At 37.6% G+C, this 21817-nt stretch overlaps 1 protein-coding gene across 5 annotated transcripts in view; it reads right to left on the reverse strand.

The window, feature by feature from the left end:
* Positions 1 to 179: 179 nt before the first annotated feature.
* TUT4 (terminal uridylyl transferase 4) overlaps positions 180 to 21817 on the reverse strand; it is a 51134-nt gene continuing 29496 nt past the window's right edge. For 4 of the 5 annotated variants that reach the window (XM_041128167.1, XM_030034217.2, XM_030034216.2 and 1 more), the window contains exons 13-30: positions 21000 to 21742; positions 20318 to 20468; positions 19638 to 19724; positions 18091 to 18194; positions 17675 to 17732; positions 17477 to 17580; positions 16716 to 16805; positions 15337 to 15450; positions 14148 to 14225; positions 13580 to 13757; positions 13169 to 13216; positions 12989 to 13071; positions 10982 to 11097; positions 9127 to 9287; positions 8052 to 8149; positions 4916 to 5438; positions 2161 to 2334; positions 180 to 1132 (exon numbers count right to left, since the gene is read on the reverse strand). In XM_041128167.1, coding sequence (XP_040984101.1) covers positions 1041 to 1132; positions 2161 to 2334; positions 4916 to 5438; positions 8052 to 8149; positions 9127 to 9287; positions 10982 to 11097; positions 12989 to 13071; positions 13169 to 13216; positions 13580 to 13757; positions 14148 to 14225; positions 15337 to 15450; positions 16716 to 16805; positions 17477 to 17580; positions 17675 to 17732; positions 18091 to 18194; positions 19638 to 19724; positions 20318 to 20468; positions 21000 to 21742 — 3002 coding nt within the window. In that variant the 3' untranslated portion in view covers positions 180 to 1040. The remainder of the gene's footprint in view (positions 1133 to 2160; positions 2335 to 4915; positions 5439 to 8051; positions 8150 to 9126; positions 9288 to 10981; positions 11098 to 12988; positions 13072 to 13168; positions 13217 to 13579; positions 13758 to 14147; positions 14226 to 15336; positions 15451 to 16715; positions 16806 to 17476; positions 17581 to 17674; positions 17733 to 18090; positions 18195 to 19637; positions 19725 to 20317; positions 20469 to 20999; positions 21743 to 21817) is intronic. The other variant, XM_030034218.2, reaches the window with a different exon arrangement.

Below are 21817 nucleotides of genomic sequence, written 5' to 3' on the forward strand. Positions count from 1 at the left end.
ACCTTCTCTGAATGCAGTTTGCATTCAGCAAGTCCCTGTTTTTCAAAGTAAGAATAATTAAGCTTTTACTCAAGTTAGAGTTCTCACCTTAGTACATTTAATTACATATCACAGGAACTCAGTTGTGTTAAACCCCTTGTGTACCATCCCTTTATTCATAGTCTTGCTTCAGGAGCTGGGACTGACAGGTTTATCTCCTGAACGCTGCATTTATAGCTTAAGTATTTTCACATGTTGCCCAATGAGTGTTGAAAACACAAAAAGTAATATGCCAAGTAAATTTATGGCAAGTCCTCTTTAAATTTCTAGAGTATTTTTGTATTATTTTGCAAAATTTATGAGGAGAAAACCAGGTGTACTTTTCCCTCAAATCAAGTATTTTACAAGAAAGACACACTGGCTGTGAACAGCACATGCAATGACACCTGCATGGGGGAAAACAGGTATACTGATTGTACGACCTGTTAAAGCTGCTCATCTTTCATCCCTTCTTTAAGATACCTAAGTTAAAGCTGTTTTTATTATTCTGGTTTCCTAATTACAGTTAAATGCAAGCATGCATACAAATAGAGAAGAGGAAAGTCTTACATCCTTTTTTTGCAGTTTTATTTTTCTTTTAAAAACTTTTTTGGCACTACATAGTTCTGTAAAGAATAGAAGTGACAAATTTTTAAACACATGAAATCCCCTTCTAGTTTATTTTTTTTAGAACAATATATATAAAGTCTGAAGCAACCAAAGTATGAATACAGCTAATAGAAAATAAAGAACTTAATTTTAAAAATTCTCTCTCTTTACAGTTTATCAAGATAAAACAAAAACACAATTCCCCTTAAAAATAGGGTAATAAAATAGATGAAATCTGTATCACTTGGTTTTGTGATACTAGTAAAAACTATAGTTCATATCTATGTACAAATGATACAGTTTAAAAACAGTCTTAAATAATCTTGTATCTAAACATGTTGCATTAAGATTTTAAATCAGAACCTGAATTTTTTCCCTCCCCTCCCCCCACCCACCCACAATCCCATTAAATTTCACTTTTTCTGTTGAATGTAATTCAGATTCAAGTGTGGGTGTCCTTGAGACAGAAGCGAGAACCGCTGGTTACTCTGCATCAGGGGACCAGCTAAAAGAAAATGGATTACAATTACTTCAGCAAATTAAATATATTTAACAGTGCTTGGCTATATTCAATGTATTAATCTTACTTAGAAACAAAGCTATTTACTAGACTGACACAAATGCTTCTGTACAACCCGTTTAATGGGACAATGCGCTATTACTTCAACCCTATCTCCAAAATTCCCTCAGTATCATCAACACATCATTTTGTTGCATTACTTTAGCTATTTAACAAAAATAATTTCAGGATTTTTAAATGGGTCTCACTTGAAAACCTTGCTACAGCCAATAGATCAGATTTTGAAAAAAGGATTTGGTGCCAGTATCTCTCATTTTGTATTAGGTGACCCAGCAACACAGAAATTGCAAAGCCTCCAAGTAAAATTTGGGCATAGTTTCTCTCTTAGTGGAGCCAAAGGTCTTTTTCCTACAGCCTTTCCCAATCCTGCCAGATGCTGAACACCTTTACCATTCACTAGCATCAGAAAGAGTTGAGATAACGTCAGTCCTTCAAAGTACCCTGAATAACTGAACCTGACCTAATTTTGAAGTTAGTGCTGCTTTGACTGCAGACCTAGATAACCTCCAGAGGCCCCTTCCAACCTGAATTCTTCTATGGTCTTGCAACTTTTTATCTATGTAAGTCATTCCACAAGGCAAGGTACAAAAGCCAAATAAAACTAATTGGGACAAAAATTTCTTCATATTCTTAACACGCTCATGGGCAAATTATCGTAACCTCTATTGAAGCAGAGGTGGCTCTACAGTGAGACAGCAGCAGTGAAGGAGAAAGAGGCTGGAAGTGCCACAGACTGCAAATTGGCTCAGATTTCAGAATTTGATTTAACCCTTTCCCTCCCACAAAGATTTTCATCCATCCGTACAGGAAGCCGAAGCGTTGATTTGACTCTTGGATTCATTATGGTTCCAGGGAGCCTAGCAAGTGAAACATGATTCCTTGGCTTTTAAAGCCTTTGAGACAGTAAAGAGACATGTTGCATGAGCTGTTGATTCATATACTAGTTCTAGTACCTTGAGGGTAGAAAGGTTTGTTCGGTGGGTAGCTGGCATTTCCCTGCTGCATGTAGTTCTGAGGCATATTGTAAGGCCACGCTCCTCGGAGGAGAGGAAAATGGGTAGGGGTCCCATGGTCCCAAGGGACAGAAGGAGGGTTCATTTTACCAAACTGTCCTTGGAAACCCTGATCTATTTTTCAATTGAAAGGGAAAAGCACATTGCAAGTTGAAATAATTAAACAGTAAGTCACAAATACAATTTACATCTTAAATAACAGTTTGCAGGGGACTTAATGCGATTAGTCTGATGTGCTACTCTTTTTTTTTTTTTAATTATACATCAATAAAAATTACCACCTAAATTACTTCATTATTCACTACAATAGAATTTATTGGGGAGGAAGACAGAGAATGAATCAGTATTAAAATCAAGACCTACAATTTCACTATTCCTATGTTATGCTCATGATGAAAAATACAAGGTCTGAACAATGTTACTAATATCTGATCCCACACAGATATTCACTATCACTGACATAGCTGTGACATGAAAGCTATTATCCTACTGCAAGAAATAATTCTCAGATGTACACTGGAATTCCACTAATACTTGTATGCTTAAGAAACTTGATATCTAGATCATCGGACCAACGTAAAATTACTTTTAGAAAGAAAAACAAAAACTTTTAAAATAAGTACACAAAGTGTAAGCTATTCCATTTACAAACCCAGTGTTACTGCAGCATTAAGGATGAGAAATCAAGCAGCCAAGGAGGCAGGACACACAACAGTTGATGCCAAATGCTGTATTGCTAATCCTGCTCATTTTGTTCATAGCTCCCAATTTTATAAGACACAGCAATGCCTGCTAATTTAAAAACTTCATCAATGTACATTTAAAATTAAATAAATAAATTTAAGTAACTATCCCTCAGTATATCAGCTCCTCTTCAGGCTCATCATAAAAAAAACCTTGCAGACAGAGTTTCATTAAATAAAAGCAAGCTACGTGTCTAAAAAGAACAGTAACTTTTATACAATAAAACATGAAGCATGGCTCTGGAGTATGCACGAAAAGAAGTTGTCTGTCTGAAACTTCTAACGGTCCTACTTCTAATCAATTGCCTACTGAAAAGAAAGCAAAGTCACTTCTTCCAAGTCAAGGTTATACCAGCCAAGACAAAGTTTCCACTAAGTTACTGTTCCCAAATTGTCCTAAGCAAGTAAGAAAGCAGGCTTCAAACAGAGAGCAGACAGCTCATCTCTACTGTGCGCCTACCCAGTGACCCCACCTTAATAGCATCTAAGCCAAGAAGGAAACAAAACTGATTAAAATACAAAGAGGAAAAACACAAGAACTGGGAACTAGAAAAAGGAGTGTGATGAGACTGGAAATAGATGGAAGTTGAGGCAAGGGAAAAAAAAAAAATACTGTGACTGACAGCACAAGAAAACTGGGAAGTCTTCTGTGCCGGCACAGAGTGGAAGCAAACAAACTGAGAAAGGGCAAAAGGAGAAAGACTGAAGACAGGGACTGACTGGCCACATGATGAGAAATGGGACTCATTAAGGGAGAATGCAGCAGACCCTAGGATTTGGGGAGCTTGCCTGAAAGAAGGCAGCTACCTGGCTAAGAAGACCTGCAGTTGGAAGGAGCTGCTTGAGAAAAAGTCAGAGCTGGTGTGGACATGGAGGAGGGGACAGATGAGCCTGGACAGAGAATTAAGATCAGAAATGGAGAGGTAGGAACAAAGCACACTGAAGGCACAGAAAACACACTGGTAGCAGTTTCTGTATTCTCTCAAATATATTCCCCGCAAAGCTCTGAAGAGAAAAAAATGCATCTCCAGCATCTCAACAAATATTTGAAACTCATTGGTGAATTATACGTCATCCAACACCGTTGACTCAGCTGAAAATCTACTGTTGCTGTCAATCACCTTATTAGTGCAGAGAAAGGCTGTGCAGGAGATTCAAAATATCCATCTTGTGATGAATGACTGCATCAGTATATTGTATGATGGATATATTTTTTTTAAACATAGGAGGAGTTACACACTCAGAATAAATCGAAAGACCATTATCACGATCTAAAGATCACAGTTTAAATTTAGGGGCTGCTACACTTTATGTTGCACAGAAAAGTGTATGGGCTTTAATTACTATATACTGTTTTTCTCAGCCTCAAACATACAAATGTACTTGGCTTTGGTATGAGGCAAAAGGCTGTTGCCCACTTGTCACAGGGAAAATCTGTATAAAGTATTTTCAGGAAACAGCATTGAGATTATGGAAGTTAAATGTGGCAGGATAAACTAAAGGAAAAAAGAATACATAAGATCATGTTATATTGCACTAAATGCAACAGGGCAATATTCAACTTGCACAACCATTCCCAAAGTTCGTAGCTGCAGTCCCAGCATTCATCTAACGAACTACGTAACAACATAAATGGAAACCGTATTTGTAAACATATTCACAGAAATGTGCTTTAGACTCAAACAATTATTGGAACGTTTCTCAGTTGAATGCATGATTTCTCATGTGTTGCACAGCTGTTAATGGCAGATAGGACCAATGCCTAAAAGTTAAAATGATCCAACTTGCCTAACTTTTTTTCCTATGAAAGTGTTAAGACATTGAAGGTAATGACTTAGTTTCTTAAGCATCGTATTTTTAATATAAAACAAGTTGAAAGAGTTAGCTGTTTCTGTAACACTTAACACTTGTACACAAAGTGCGAGAGGTTTGATACAACAGAGAAGAGTTACCTGAATTCCCCACAGTGCCATTGTTCACCAGTGAGTTTGGAGTCACAGGATTGTGCCAGTGTCCCTCATGAGAAGTGCTGGGGATTCCCATGGGCCTGGCAGCAGGCTGTGCAAAGATGATACTGGGATCATTCAAGCTTACACTGCTCTGGTTATTTGTGGTGCTGCTGCTGCCAGATCTCATAGAAAATGGAACATTTGTAGGATGAGGAGGGTTACCCGGTGCAGAGTGAATAACGGGCCCATGAATAGGCCAAGAAGTGTTGGGAAGCTGAATTTGGTGATGGTGCATCTGAAGTAGTCCCAGGTTATGCAAGGTGGAATACTGACCTGGGGGAGATTGGGGAAAGTTAAACAAAGGCAGCTGGACCTGATGGGGTGGCTGTGCACCCTGCTGTGGTTGCGGAACGTGCTTAGACTGGGATATTGGTTGTGGCTGAGTCTGGTTAATGGAGGCTGGCTGAGAGGAATTCTGTGTAAATTGTTGAGGTTGTGGAGAGTAAGATGACTGATGCGAATCAGACTGGAGGGGAAAAAAAAGTATGTATTTCTGATTAGTTCACTAGCTACTTAATGGTGTTTTTCTTTAATAAGCACCCACTGTATTAGACTATTCATAAAAAAGGCAAAGCACTCCCCAGCAATACCCCAAATACTGCACCCAAGTTCCTGCTGGTTTAAATAACTGCAGTTCAACTGACACCAATTTTCACCATCAGATAATTTGGTCTGTTAATGTGGCACATCGCACCATCAGAAACATCATTCTGAGCAAACATTAGCCCCAAGCTCTTCATTAGACTCCTTACACATCTGTTTCTGATTTTTTAATCAGTGTCTTCCCCACCCTACTTATTTACAGCCCAGAATTTCATTAACTAATTACCTTACTTCTAAACAGAGTGGTTCTTATTACTACACACAATTTAAGTAATTCCAAAGTAAGCTCCTAATATTTCTGTAATTTTTATTTAATCTGTTAAACAAGAAATTGAAACTCCAAAACCCCAGTTTCAATCTACATATCCTGATGTTAGGCCATGGCTAAAGGCACAGAAATAGCAATTATTACAGCCTTCGCAGAGCTCTTGCAAACCTTTCCCTTTCACCAGCAACAGAAACAGGCATGAGTATTTCATCTGTTTGGTATTGCAACTAAGCAGAGAAGCAGTTCAAGAACTGGGGTGGCTGGGAAAAGAGTTGCCCAGTTTATCTGCCAAAATTTATTACCCAAGTCTGGATTAACCTAATCTGGTTTTAAGCACTGAGACAAGATGGTGATGGCATAAGATAGGTGCCTCCAAAGAGAATTCAAATGACAGACAGCTACCTAAACCAGAGATTATTACCTGCATCTCAGATCTCAATCTCCCCCCGGAGTTGCTTATCTCCCTCCACAGACTACAGCAGACAGCTAAACTCCAAGTAACTCAGCTGCTGTCAAACATCTGAAGTTAAAGGTCTCTGCAGCTTGTCACTATCCATGACTGCTCGCCTGTCCATTTAAATTGGCAGTCACTTTTCTTCAATAACCGGAGGTCTGCAGGACTTCCCCACGCCAGCCTTTCAGAGCGTTCCTTATAGCAGGATGCTGTGTGTCTTTGCCTGGGCAAAAGCTGAAGCCCAGAAGGTGGGATTTCTCCCTGCTGCTATTCCAACTGTTCCTGTATGAGTGCCTCCTATGCCTTTCTATCAAACCAGGAAGACAAGGTAAACCTGGGGTTTGAAAGACAACAACTAGTTTAACAGTTTACATGTTAGCACATGCACTGACTACAGCCTTCCTGCAAACATTAAACCACCACAAGCATGCATTGGACATGCCAGCAGCAGGAGAGGAGAAATGTTACGCTCCAGCCTCTTGGTCTGCTTTCCACACTCACGCTTTCCCTTTTCTCTCTCTCTCTTGCTCCACTAACATTCCCCCTTCCCATTCTCCTCAAACGATCCCTGGACAGCACATATTCACCAAGAAATCCTGGCCAAAGGACAACCATGCAACACACACACAGACTCCATGACATCCAGATGACACAAGAATGTGCACATGCAGTAGGTCCAGTGTGCATGATGTGCCTGACTGTGTGTGCACCCCCATGTCCAGCTTCAATTTCCCAAGCAGAAATACAAGGCTCCTAAAAAGACACTCCTGTGTCATGTGGTAGCATGGTGGCAGTTCAGCCCTTTACTTACATGAGGGCTGTATCAGTCCCTCCTTAACAGCATATTATTATAGTAAAAATGATGTCATAAAGTCTCTGTTACTAGAGCAAACATTCTAATAAATGCTTGCTGATCAGTTAGGAAATACTTTATACCTAAAGTAGTAAACTGAACAAAGAGCATTAGTGATCAGCAGCCCTGATTACTGTGTTTGCTTACTTGCCAGCTTCTTCATTAGCAGGCACATGTTTCTCAGACTAATAGCTTAAAATTAATGAATTTCTGCTGTATTCTGTACTCCAAAAACATTAAATGCCAACAGCTGTATTTGCTCAAATACCCTCTGCTATCCATCTCCACTTAGAAGCAGATTAAACAGATTTTATCTAGTTCTATAAAGACTTGAACAAATTCTAAGAGAAAACTACCAAAAATTTCCCCATTGTTCTGTTTGTGCTTCCAGTGTGTTCTGGCAGACTTTTACCTTGTGTATCACATTTGAATTGAAGTACGATTCTTCTGTGTTCCCTGCCTGTTCATGACAGTCCCTGAAGACAGTTCTCTTAAACCACAGAGAATCATGATAGTCACAAACCTAAGTCCCCAGCATGTTAATGATGAGCTGTGCCTTATTTCCCTTAGTAACTCCAGAACATTGCCAGAATAACTAAGCACAAGACTTCAAAAGGCACCCTAGCTTAAATCTCAAAGACAGTGAAACTGGCCTTTCAGAATTGCAAGCTATCTCATGTGAAATTTGCCTATGTAGTTTCCATATTGAAAAACTGTAAATGCTCTCCAAGAGACAATACATTATAAATCAAAGTTTCATTAACTGGCAGAGTGCAATGTTGTCATTATAAAGTCCAGAATCTGTTGAGGAAAAACTGTGCAAACCTGCTCCTAGCATGGCCCAAGATCACTGGTTTGCTACAGCTTTCTTACTACAATACTATAGCTAATTGGAACTTACACATTCTGATGACTGTCTAGTGCGCAAGGGTCGTTCCACTTGCTGCTGACTCACAGCCACTAGCTGTGAATTTACCATGCTTCGGACCAACTGGGTGCCTAATTAAGGAACAAAAATGTTAATAAAACACAAGGTTATGGATGACAGAATAATGAACACAGAACTGGGAGTGAGCGATACCTTAACTCTCATGTGACACAGAGCAGGTAAATCACTTTAACCTCTCCTCTCCTTCCAGTGTAAAGCTTTCCCTCTACTGGCAACAGCCAACATTAATAGGTACAGCAGCTAAACCCAAAATCTAATTCTGAGTAATACAAATTCTAGCATGAACAAAGCTCATTTTGCTATCAGGCAGGAGCAGGTTTCCATGCTACTGCTGTAAGCAGTGGGATTTTTAAATAACAATAGCTACAGCAGAAACTTTTGGGCAAAGAGGAAAAAAAAAGGAAAAAAAAAAAGAGAGAGAGTAGGGGTATCAGAACACAGAAAAGCAGCCAGTTTCTCTCTGAAGTTCATTTATGATTGCTTTCTCTACTTTTTCTAGTATTGCAGGCACCTAAGGGCCTAATTTGAATGGGTTTGCAATTAGACTTGTCTCTAATTACTAACAGTAATTTGAAAGCTGGATCTAGCTTCCTAACGCATCTGTATGCTTTTGGAAGTGTTACTTTAAGACCACTGATTTTGGTGAAAATACATTTACTTACCTCTCACAGATGATGGAGGGTTAGCTAACATTTGAGAAACATTTGGAAGAGGAAATGCATTCAATTATTACTATTATTACTACTCCTAAATGCACCCATTGTGAGTGGAAGACAAATAATGCAATACCCTGAAGTACACTATACTTATTGCTGAGTACATTTTTACCACCCATACAAAGACTGTATTTCAGGAGGCATTACTCCCCCTGAAGAAAAGCAATACTTAGACTAAAAGCTGTATTTGCGATGACTGAAATCATTAGTTGCAGAAATTTTTTAAGCTAATTACCAGGTCTGTATAGAAATCTAGACAGAAGGGACCTCAGAACTTTCAAATTATACTAACAACACATAAACTAGCTTACCCGGCACGCTATTATTTCTCTGACGGGTTTGTTTGAATTCAGGACAATCTCTTCTAACATGACCCACATCCCCACAGATGAAACACCTTTTCTCTCTTGTTTCTCTATCATCTTCTTTAACTTCTTTTTCATCATCTTTCTCATTCTCCTTTTTCTTCAACCTGAATAATAATTTTTATTAGCAATATCACAAAACCACACACAGACAAAAAAAAAAAAAAATCACTGTAGAGTTGTTACATTGGTATGTTCAAACGAAATGGTTACATAACCAACAGCTGTACCAAAATACAAGTATCTTAGGAATCCCAGAAAAACACTTTCAGAATCAAGACTGGTTAACAACATGTTTGTATAACCTTAATGAACTTAGAAGCTCCCCAGAATTGTCCAGAAGCTATCTGTATTAGCACAGAACTATACCTACAGTTAAGTAGGCTTAGCCTGCCAGTTAGTTTGGGAGTAGTTCTATGCAACAATCCCACTCAGTCAGAATATACACAAAACAAATTAGCTGTGTCTTGTAGATATAACCTCCCCCTGACTGAAGACAGCATATTTCTCTATAAGAGTATATTAGCATTCTGAGCCTAGACAGGATGTGAAAGAAAGCACTGAGGCTCCTTCAAACACTCAGTACTAATACAACAAACAGGAGAAGAACTAGTGATCAAGAACCAAGACAAGAAATAAAGGTCTTTTTCCACATTATATCTGTAGGATTGTTAAATACTATTTTGTGAGCTGTATATACAATTTGAGAGACATTCTGTGTGGCTGTGCTGTAGTGGCAGTTTGTGCGAAGAGCAGATCACAACTTCTTTTCCTGAGGCAGATGTAGGGAAAGAGGTGATGCAATTCAATGTGCTAGTGCTTGTGAGGAGTATGTTAAGGGAACGGCTAAAAGAAATAGTCAACCTGTGACCTTAGGGTTCCAGTCCAGTTTCATGTATCTTGAACTCTGCTGACTGAACAAAAGGCTGTAAATAAGGACTCTGTAGCAAGAAGAGACCACGAATCTTTTGAAGAATTATGGAGCACACAACTGAACACAAGGAGCAAATGAAAAAGCCCAGACTTTAATTTGCATTCTAAGGGCTTCAACAGGTTTTACAAAGAGTCAGACAACCTATACTGAATGGGTCATTAAAAATCAAAAGGCATAAAAGTTTGAGGAGTGCACATTCTCTGTCAATTCCTGCTAAACTCTCTTTGGAGACATTGATCTGCATGTACTAGGGGCTCCTTTTGCAGGAGTACTGGATCCAAAACTCGTAAGTGCAATTAATGTACAAGTGCAAGATCACTAAATGACTGGCACTAGTATGATGTTACAGAAATGCACCTTAACTATGACATTTTAACTACTCCCAGATTTTAATAAATGAACTTTTACCTGCCTTGCAGAGGTACGTTATCAGATCTATAGAAAAATTCAAATTCAACACTCTCTTCCGAACATGATCGCTACAGGAAATCCATTTTAATACATTACAAATTGTGCAGTCAGGTAACATGGTCTCCATCTGAATGTTTACACTACAAAAAGATAATTTAGTGATCTAAATTTTAAGGTAAGCTGTAACTACAGATAGATCATGAAGCAAAAGTATTCACATATTATAGACTGTTGATTTTACTCTGTGTGTGCTTGCATAAACACTCTAAGATTTAAAGAGATGACCAGAAATAGTCTTAAGAAAAGGAAAAATAGGATGGGAAGTTGAGGATCAGATATGAAGCTTTGATTTTCTCTGCAATTCAGCATATTCTTAATTTCCATTAAAATTTCAAATATCCAAACCTCTCCTGATTTAATCTCAAAAATTTTACATTAGCTTTGTATATTACTTACCTCCTCCTCTTTGGACAGTCTTTCATGTAGTGACCAATTTTTCCACAGACACGACAACATCTGTCATTGGGTGCCAATTCCCCATCAGTCAGCACTTTTGAGTCAAAAAAGTATTCCTATCAAAACACATCAGACAGATACAATAGATAAACCATTCACTTACAGGACTCAGAAATGAAAGCAAAATGGACAGCTTTCACCTCTTATTGTTCCCTAAATGTTACTGCTTCTTAGATTATACCTAGTCCTTTTCTTCTCCTAGATAATGGCAGCTTTTTCAGAGATGTGAACCAGTTTGTGCTAAAAAGGGGTATTTAGTCTTAAGGCCAGAGGCTGAATTTGCACAACAGCTTATCCAGGCTCCAGCCTACTGCCTACCTTCTGCTTCCCCAAAGGCTCTTCAGAGGGCAATTTTTTGCATATGATCTATTTTGGTATCTGAGTCACTGCTTGTATGCTTTCCGAAGCAGCCTATGTCCCTTCCCAAATGACATGATCATATCCCCCTAGACAGAACAAAGCTCAGGTGGGAAACAGATGGAGCATCTGCACACTGACCTGTATCACTCCCCCCCTGGAATTTGCTAAGGACAGCTGCAGTTCTGATGTATGTCAGCACAAAGACCACAGTTTACAGCCTCTGAGCTACATAAAAATTGTGAGAGTACTATCTTGCCTGAAAGATTGAAATAGAGATACAAATAGAAATGTCCTAACCCCAGCTCAGGAACAAAGTCCTACTGTAGACAGGTAATCTACTGAACCTCTTTGCTACAGTTTCCTCTGTCTATGACTAAGTTGCAATACAGCACATTGACTTAGGAAGGAGACTGAGAACTCCTTTGTTGCGCACTTTGGAGAAATAAAATGCTATGTAATACTATTGGCATTACTTCCTTCACATAAGAGATGGCTCATATGCATGCTAAGGCTGCTTTCTGTCTTGCCTTTTATCCTTATGTAAAATGTTCAGTGAAAATCTGAGATGAGGCAGAACAACACAAACAACTACATGCACAAACACACAGTGCATGTTTCCCGGAAGCACTATAGCCTTGTGTTGAACATGTATGCAAACAATTAAAAAAAACCCCAATCAGCAATAACATTTATTACATACACTCACATATTTTTCAGTTAACAGATAACTGCATCTACACTGTAATTCATTATTATTTGTATCACAGTAGTACTCAAAAGCCCCAATAAAAACAGTTCCATACTATTAGGGACAGCACAAAACAGAACACAGTCACTGCATCAAAGAACATTTAATACAAACTCAGAAAAAGCACAGAAAAAGTAAGCAAATGGAAAAGAAAAGGTAGGGAAGGATGAGGGGAAATGAAAGCTTTCAAAAGATTTTCAAAATCCCATAGAAACACAAACCCTGTTGAAAGCCACTGGGAGAACAGTCCTCTAAACTGTCTTAGAAAACACCTTTCTAAGTAGATTTTAAAAATATTAATTCCAGCTGATTTATTTGCTCATATAAAAATAGTTCTTTCTGACTCACTATGCAAATTTCAAAGGTCAACTGATAAAAAAAGTTGATCATCATCATTTGCCTTCCTTAAGTAACAATCCTTACTTTCCCCAACAACTGGAAAAATAAGTAGAATGTAACATCCCAAGAATCTCTTTTCTTTAGCTACATGAATAGCTAGTGAAGTTCCTAAAGCTGTTTCTGGGTTTTATAGCCGATTTTGCAGTTTTCTGCAATACTTAATGTCACACGATGAAAAGTTTTATAAAAAACAAAACCAAAACCCAATATAAGCTTACTTTCCCCAAACCTGCCAAAAATACCCATGACCTATCCAACTACTCCTGTGAATTTTATATTGCAGGAGCCCAATACTAAGCTGCACATTTTATGCAGATGATGCATAATTACATATATTGTGCACACCAAATTGATAAAAACATACAAGAGATTTGCTTTGGATGCATCAATTCAGTGGACAAAGAAAAGTAAAAAACATACTAAAAACTATGAAAACTTACAGCTTCTCTTCCAACAGTTGGGTAGAATGGGGTACCAAATAATTTTCTCCCATTGATAAATGCCTTCATTATGAAATTGGTCACTATTAAAGAAAGACAAAGTTGTTGGAAAACAACAGAAAAGGCACAACGCTTTAGAAATTAGTCAACATGAATCATTAGTAGACAGTAACAGCTTACTTTTCCTAGAGACTCCAGCACCAAGATTATGATTCAAGTCAAAAGGATCTGTGTAAAGAACGGAGAAAAACAAATCAGAGTTGGAAAAAATATGCTGCAACCATTTTTTTTTTATTTTAACACAGAGAATTCCATTTTACATGCACTCATAGAGTAGATGACAGCAAAGCAATGCTGAATGTTTTAAAAATATGTGACTAACCATAATAAAGCAAGAGCAATTTACTGACGTATACTAAACGTTAGGAGTCTAATCTCATTTTATAAGCTGTAGGACTTGCAAACAATGCTTTTTTTTAAATATTGATGGTAGTTTCCTCACATAAAGATCCTGTGCAAAGAGAACAGATCCTCAAGCAACAGCATTCATCACCCCCTCATTAATGGAACAAAAATTCAGCAGATAAGTACCTTCGATGGCAATACATTTGGATGTCCACTGTTTCTCAAACGTAGTTAACAGCTTCTTCTGCCGGATGCTGATGACATACTCCTTGAAGTCAAACTCTTCAGTGTAAAATCGCAGCAACCCTAGCCAGAGTTCTCCAAGTGATTCAGTGTTCTTTCCAAGAGAAGGCAGACGCTTCTTCTGCATGCAATTGAAGAACAATTTATTCAGCTACAGTTACTGAAGTACTTCTCCTCCTGAACTACCTCTCTAATTATGAGTTTGTCTACCACGAACAGCTTCACTTGGTTAAAATAAGGTTAAATCACTACAGCTACCACTACCTCAATCCTGGATGTTTATTAAGAGTAAAAAGTATTTTTCCTGATTTATGTTATTTAGAAATTATTTAAAATAAACCAAGAAAAAGCAGACATTCATTTCAGCAAAACAGGACTCATTTGGGAAGTTATAATAATATGGATATGGAAGTTCAACTACTTTTTTATATATTACACCATTAGAAATGTATTACTTTCCCATAAAAACAAGCTTTAAATTTTAGTGACTCTTCTGGAATTAGAGTATTACCAATTCTTCCATGTCATCAAAGAAAAAGGCATTCCATCCATCCACCATTCTTTGTGGAATCTGTTTTCCATCAAATATCTGCCGAAGTAGAGAGGGATACAGTTACCACTCTAATTCAAAGTCACCATAAAAGACTTGCAGTTTTGCTGGTAAGAAATAATACAAAAATATAAATCTTTTAATTTTAACAATTACATCTTATACAGTCAGAATTTCCCATTGGTAAAAAGTTTGAAAGTCTTTTTGCATTATTGCTATACCTCTCTCAAATTATTTGGTATTTTATTTTTACTTGTTCTTTGCAACTAAGAAAACATGACTGAATTACCTCATCAAGATTCCGACATCCCTCTTGCCCACAAAATCTCTAAGGAGACTTTATATGACTCCTATTACATTTTGACTTTACTAAAGCCAAGGGGAAATTCCACTGTTATTTAAATGCACTCTCAGGGTAGCAATAACAACCCCCAACCACGACTGAAGTATCAGCAAGAAAGTCTGAATCTCAACTGCAGTGCTTAAGCCAATTTTCCTCTTGCACGCAGACAACAAAATAGTCAGAAAGGGGTAATTTTCAGAAGTGTTTGGGAGTTCCAGACTGTATCCAGGAAGAGGGAGATAGCTGACTAATTATATTCTCCCCACCCATGCAATGGAGGTACAGAACACGATATTCTTAATAAGTTTCCTGGTACATGTAAAATAGCACCTTTAAAGTTGTACCAAACCATTAGTTAGCTTTTTTTTTTCCTCTCATCAAATCATAAAATAAAACTTTGTCTCTTACAGATAAGGTGTTGAGCAATAAATAACGCTTCTGACAGTAACTGATGGAAGAACTGGAGTCACATCTCAAGAGCCTCTGGCACAGTCTCATAATTACAATTCCCTTCTCTCCATACCACCTGCCAATTCTTTTTTCTATCCTGTTCAGCATATAAATATCATCCTAAGACCAAAATCCCGAAGTAAATGTAACAGCAGAACTTAGGTCCAACAGATTCCCAATTTTGTTGTAATTTTCTTGGTAAGTTTTACCCAGTAAAACCAAGTGGGAGTTAGGAACCTGCTAATGCAGAAGGGCCACATATTTCACTCATCCCCCTGATCCTAAAAGCCCAGACTTCTCATATTTGGCTTAAAGAAACAGTGCATTTATTTTCATAGCCTTTTTCTGAAAACCTACCTCCTGAAGAACTGGAATAACTGGTGGATTTCTCTGCTGTAGAAAGTACAAAACCATAAGAATATAGGCATATGAAGACAGACTACCACGGGATGCATCACCAATATCGCAGCGCTGAAAAAACACATTTTAAACAAAATACTGAATTTACATTTTATTATTCAAGACTAACAATTATGTCAGAAAGCAAACAGAAACCCCACCAGTAACAGAAAATACATTAATCTCATAACTAAAAATTGTTTTATGAAGCCTGAAAAATAAATGTCTTTAGAGTCAAGTGCAATCTGGCAAATCCACAGCACAATTTCACTAACATAAAACCAGAAAAGCTTCTCATAGCCAAAATGTTGGTTTTTTTTTTTAGTTTATAATGTGCTGAATTGAAAAAAAAAAAAAAAACAAATCAAACTCCCCAAAACAGATATCCCAACAAACCTCCACATCTGATGTCCAAGCTTCAATACTGTAAAATTTAATTTTCCTAAACTCATGTTGCTAGAGCTGTTTCTATGATTCCTTATTGTTTTGGTTTCCCCCTTGTTGTTGTTTTTTAAAATAATTAATTAATAGGCAAGTATTTCCATGCCGTACTGGCAACTTAGGCAACACCTGGCATTTTGCTAGCATACATACACATACCTAACTAAACCATGGTCTAGCCTGCACAAGACAGCGTAAAACAAGCATCAATGAATTACCTTACTATGCTTGAAAATCTTGTTACAGTATAACCTTTCTACATCACCTGCTTCTAAGCTACCCTTTGCTTCAAAGGCTGCAGAGTATAATGCTTTGTTAGAATATCATAAGAAAAAAAGATGCAGGGGATTTAGTACTTGGTATTTCCAAACTCTTAAGTCAAGTGTATGTCCTAAGCACATCAAGTAGAGACTTAGGCATTCATTCATCAACTCACACCTACTCCTGACTTTTATAGTAAGTAAAACAAGGCAAGTAGGCCAGAAGAAAGCTGCAGTAATCACTGGGCTGGTCCTAGATATGGAAACTTGGGAAGCCCATGCACAGCCACATGCCCCTACATCTTACAGTTACCATTGTTTCCAGTTTTGTTTGAGTTGTTTGGGTTTTGGGTTTTTTTGCATTGTAGATGGTTTGAAATTGAAAAAAATCTAAGTTTTCCTTTAATCAGCTGCTTCTTAGACAGAAATCTTTCAACAGATAGCAGAAGATACCAGGACTGAAGAACTTGATTCTGACACACATGATCAGATGGAGCACAGTCAGCTTAAGAAAGTGCACTTCATACTAATAGCATTCTACTGTCTCCTTTCCAATTGGTATTAGCAAAAGGTAAACTCAGTGGCTGTATGAGAAAACACTGTATTATACAAGTAAGTACCTTCTTTTTATATTACCTTGGCAAAAACCTTCATTGTATAGCCCAGATATTGCACTCTAGGATCAATAGCTGCATATGTAGCCAGCATTCTTGTGTTATGCTGTGCCTGGGAAAAGGGGGGGGGGGGAGAAAAAAAAAAAAATCAAACAGGTGTTTCAATGTACTTTATGGTCAATTATAGTATAGTCTGCAGTTCAAGCACAGGAGACACGTAATACAATTGGAGGGAAAAAAAATCACAACAATATTCCGTAAAATTCATGCAACATTTCCTGCAGAAACATAACTGAAAGGTGTAATCAGAACAATATTAATGCAGTAACAACAATAAGAACCTTGGAAAACACCAGCAAAGAAGTAAGTCCGTAAGATGACTCACATTAGGACAAATTCCACAAATCGCATCTTCTTCACAGGTGAATGTGAGCCCATTACATAAGAAATCATGCAATTACACTGTGCTAGATGTAAGCTGGGGTGAGATGTACTATTCATGAGAGCAGAAAGGCCATGCTGAATGTGGCACTAACAGCTTTTCAGAAGCATTCACAAAAATGCTTTGTGTGCCATGATGCTGCTCTGCCACCAGGTTATACAGCTACCTGGGTTGGGCTGAGGGTGTAGGCCACTGAATTTAAATAATGTAGGAAAAAAAACCCTAACACAAAAAAGCATTTTAATTCTGGTTTCAAAATTATTCCCTCAAATGATTATTTGAGTTATAATGAATTAAAAAGCTTTCTTTGAACACAAAACCAAACACAAACAGATGCTTACCAGTGTATTGTATAAACTGATATCTCCTTCTAAGCCACTTCGTCTGTGTTCAAATTTTACTATAGGCACTTTGGCTGTTGTTATAGGCAAGATGTTTCTCAAACCTGGGGAAGCAACACTTTAGTACATAAAACATTTCCATTAACTACATATATAGTAAATGTAAATACAAAACAGATAATACTTTGAAACACCTACCTGGATGCTTCTTAAGAACTTTTGCCAAACCTTCTATTATTTCTTTACAGTTTAATTTCTAGGAAAAAGAAATATCACAGCTTCAGATGTTGAAACATGGATCCTATCCCAACAAGCACATTTACTATCAAACATGTATTTCATAGAGGAAAAGTCTATGTACTTAAAGAAGTAAGCAATAAGCCAGCACATGAATTTACATAAACTGGTGATTCTCTATGTGGACATCTACAGTATACTAAATGTGTAAAAGTAAAATGGGCTCTATCTTGCTTCAATTGTGCAGAGTGCAACGAGCCAATGTGCTACTAGCAAAATCCTACCTTTTCTGGGTACAGAAGTCTTAACTGAATTAAAAAACCTTAAAGAATTCTTGAATTTAAAGTAGTAAATTTTATCAATTTCAAAACTCTTACCTCTGCATTTTCATGGCCTTCCAACGTCATGCAGATATCTAGATCACTGTCCCGAAATCCAAATCCATTCTTTGAAGAGCCAAACAAGCAAAGTCTGGCTTTGTCTGATGAAAAGAGTAGACCAAAAAACCATAAATTCTTTTACAGTTGAATGGTAAGTGCTTACTATGGAATATTGCTTAACTGAGATGTGTAGGTGCCCATAAAAATGAGCTTTAAGAGAGAGCATACAATGCCTCTTCTAAGACTTCACCTTTGATAAAGGAGGAAGCACAATACTTTAAAAATTCTTTATAGAAAGTAAGGCAGGATAAAGCCCAAGTAATTTTTATGAGTGAGGTATGTTACAGAGTTACTATAACAATTAAACAGCATCTCTAAATGTGATGCAATGTTTTGTGGTATGCAACTGCACTTTCCTGTTTTAAATACATGAAAACAATGTGCAAACCCCGTCACCAGTGCAGCTTTACCCCACAGGTAAGACAGAGCTACTCTTAGGGTAGTCCACGCAATATTTCTGGTTCCACTCTTACTTTATCTAGGTTGCATATTTTTCCTCTGACTAACTAAATTTAGTCAATCAGTAAGTTTCTGTAACCATAACATACTGCTCAAGAAGATGCAAGCAATAAAATTAATATACTTCATGGAACACTCTTTCCCCAATTGTTTTGTTTACATTTTTGTTTGAAACACAGTATTATAATCTATTTTCATTCTTGTAAAGGAAAGCGAAATTATATAACTGAGAGGAAGCAGCTTCTTCCTAACTGAAAAGGATACATTTATCTGTTCAACTGAAATCAGTGCTAGGAAAATATATATAAACACCTATTCACAGCTTTTTCCTAGCCTTTAACAGAATCAGAAATCTTAAGTCTTTCAAGGTTCTCTAACAGGTCTCAATCCCCAGCTGCTGCCAGTAAGTGGAGGGCACAGCCAGCGGATGGAAGTGCAATTCACAGTTCCTTGACCATAGGCCAGCTACAGCAGAACGGATGGACTTCTGTGTAAAGCAAGGGACTGGAATTCAGGAGATGTGGGTTTAGTACCTGGCGCTAGTACTGTTTTACAACACCTACAAAAAAATCACTTTGCATTTCTGTGCCTTGCCTCCCATGGTTGTAGTAGGATACTTTTGCCTGTTTTATAAAAGGGATGTGAAGATAACAAACTCATTAAGATTTCTAAGATACTTAAACACTGGTGACTAGGCAACAAAAGTACTTGGCCCAAGACCCAGATAACACTAAACCCAACTGGCCAGGGCCTATTCCAACTTTCTTTTTGTCCTGACTACTATAGTCCTGTATCTGCATTGTTACTCTTACAGCTCTTCCTCCACTCCAGGGACATTTCCATGGAATAGCATTGAGGGATGTTCAGTTTAGAAGTCTGCAAGATAGCTTTACATACAGAAGTAAAAGAGACACCACTGCTTTAAGCAAGGAAAACGAGCAATAATGAGACAAACTACATCTTCATGCTCTGGACAACATGAATGAAAAAAGCATTATCAAGAATCACTACCTACTGTTACATACCATTATACTCTTTTCGAATAAATCTTTCCAAACTTGCCAGAATTTGTTCTCTGTTTTGTTGCTCAGATAAAGGAGGGGATAATTCATCTAAGTAAAAACAAGTTAAAACATAGTCAGATGTGACATTCAGCTACCTCAAAAGTCTTTTTCAGCTAATTAGAAGTATTGGATACCTTTTTTTTTTGTTGCTACATTTACTTTCCTTGAATATGAATTTTTCTTTTTCATGATATCATTAGAGTTGTTAGGATTTTATTTCAGACGTCTGATTTTTCTGCAATTATTCAAACACAGAATGGCTTGGTGGACACCTCGCATCCAGCCAAGGTTAACCCACCACAGCACCCAAAAGGAGCTTTTTCCAAAAGAAGCCACAGAATTTGACAAACACAAAAACTAATTTTGCCCAGAGCCTAATTTCTGGGAACACTAGTAATTTTTTGCAAACCCAGTGAAAAAATCCTGTATAGTATTAGTTTCTCAAATCTGTTATAAGAATTTGGTATCACAACCATGGATTATATGAAAATAAAATTATTGATCAATTTGTAGCCTAGGGTACCTAGAAGAGCTGCTTCCTACTGAATTTACTAGAATAAGTAATTTAATGCTACAGTTTTTATTTTTTCCAGATTACAGATCACAGTTTACAGTGGAGTACAAACACTTTTCCAACTTACCAAAACATCTTTTACAAACTATATCAAGTATTTCCCGAAATCTGTCTGTCATTGGTGGTAGTGGTTTTAGATCAATTTTCTTGAAATCCTCTGGGCAGTCATTTTTGGAATGTCCATCCCGTTTGCAGATGCTGCATACTATAGTTGGTGGCTTTTGTGGGGGGAGCGGGGGGAAGGGAAGTGCACAAATGCAATTTTACTTCTAAGATAGCAACAGACCTAACATTTCCAGGTAAGTCATACAATCAAGAACATTTAACATATGAACAGCAACAGAGTCTCTACAAAGAACAGAAGAACACCTCCCAGTAGGCTGCATCTAGTTCTCACAGTGTCTAAGAACACCTAGAAATTCTACAAGAAAGTAGAAGAGGAAGGGGCAGGGAGGGGGGTGGAACTCAAAACAAACAAAAAACAAACCCCAGGATTTTTATTTTCTTGTGTGGAAATCAGAAAGCTTTCCATAAGATGGGGCAACACACCATTTATTCCAAGCGGCATAAAGGTTCAGTGTTTTCCAGTCCTGAGTAACAGGTACTCTAAAAAGGCTACAGCTACCATTCATAACAGAGACTGAAACAATCATCGGGAGAATCCTGTCATCCATCCACCCTCAGTTTCAGTGATTTAAATGTAATAGCCCACTGATACATGACCGGCACTTCTTAAATACACAGCTTACCTTTCCCGAAGTCAAAATAAACTTATCAAACACATAATGCATTTCTTCTGTAGAGAGTCTGCCTTCATCTTTGAGATCATGAGCTTCCACCATTGCTTTGCAGTTTGGCGAGGTAGCTGGTGTGCCAGTGCACTTACTCTTCTGAAAAGACTCTGTTACCAAACTCTGTCTATTTTCAGCATCAGAAAATTCATTACTAGAATTTGTGTCATAGGGCTGATGTTCACTGCAGTTACAATGGTGGCTTAGCTCACCTTCAGTTACACAAACTGAAATCTCTAAATCATCCCTCTCTTTCAGTGATTTTTGCTTTAATTCACAGCATTCATTAGAAATAAGGGATAAAGCTTCTTCTTTGTCTTCATCGTAACTAGAGTCCAATGTTGAAAGTAGCAAAGAGTCTATGTTCCTGGAAGTACATCTTTTGGCTACAGCTTCTACAGCTTCATTACATTCAAGTTCATTCTCTAGTATGTTACATCCACTTCCTATATTTTGTTTATCTACAACTTTTTCTCCTTGTGGAAGGCAACAGTTGGCTACAGGCTCTTCAGATCTTGTGGATTTCTTATTATTCATTTTCCCTTTTTCTTTTTTCTTGGTATCTGGTTTGGATTTAATCCCATCTTTACTTTGCGGACATGCAAAATATTTATACGCTGTCCTAAATCGCTCCAGGATGTACTCAAATACCATCTGGCTATTTAGACTTCGTGCAACATTCCTCTTTAGTGCAAAAGGATCTAGGAAGAAAAAGAACAATTTCATTACTAATCTTTAATTTCTGCATTTCACTAAAGCAGCTGAAATACCTAAGT

This window comes from Aquila chrysaetos, chromosome 12, assembly GCF_900496995.4.
Source record: "Aquila chrysaetos chrysaetos chromosome 12, bAquChr1.4, whole genome shotgun sequence".
Classification (NCBI taxonomy): Eukaryota; Metazoa; Chordata; class Aves; order Accipitriformes; family Accipitridae; genus Aquila; species Aquila chrysaetos.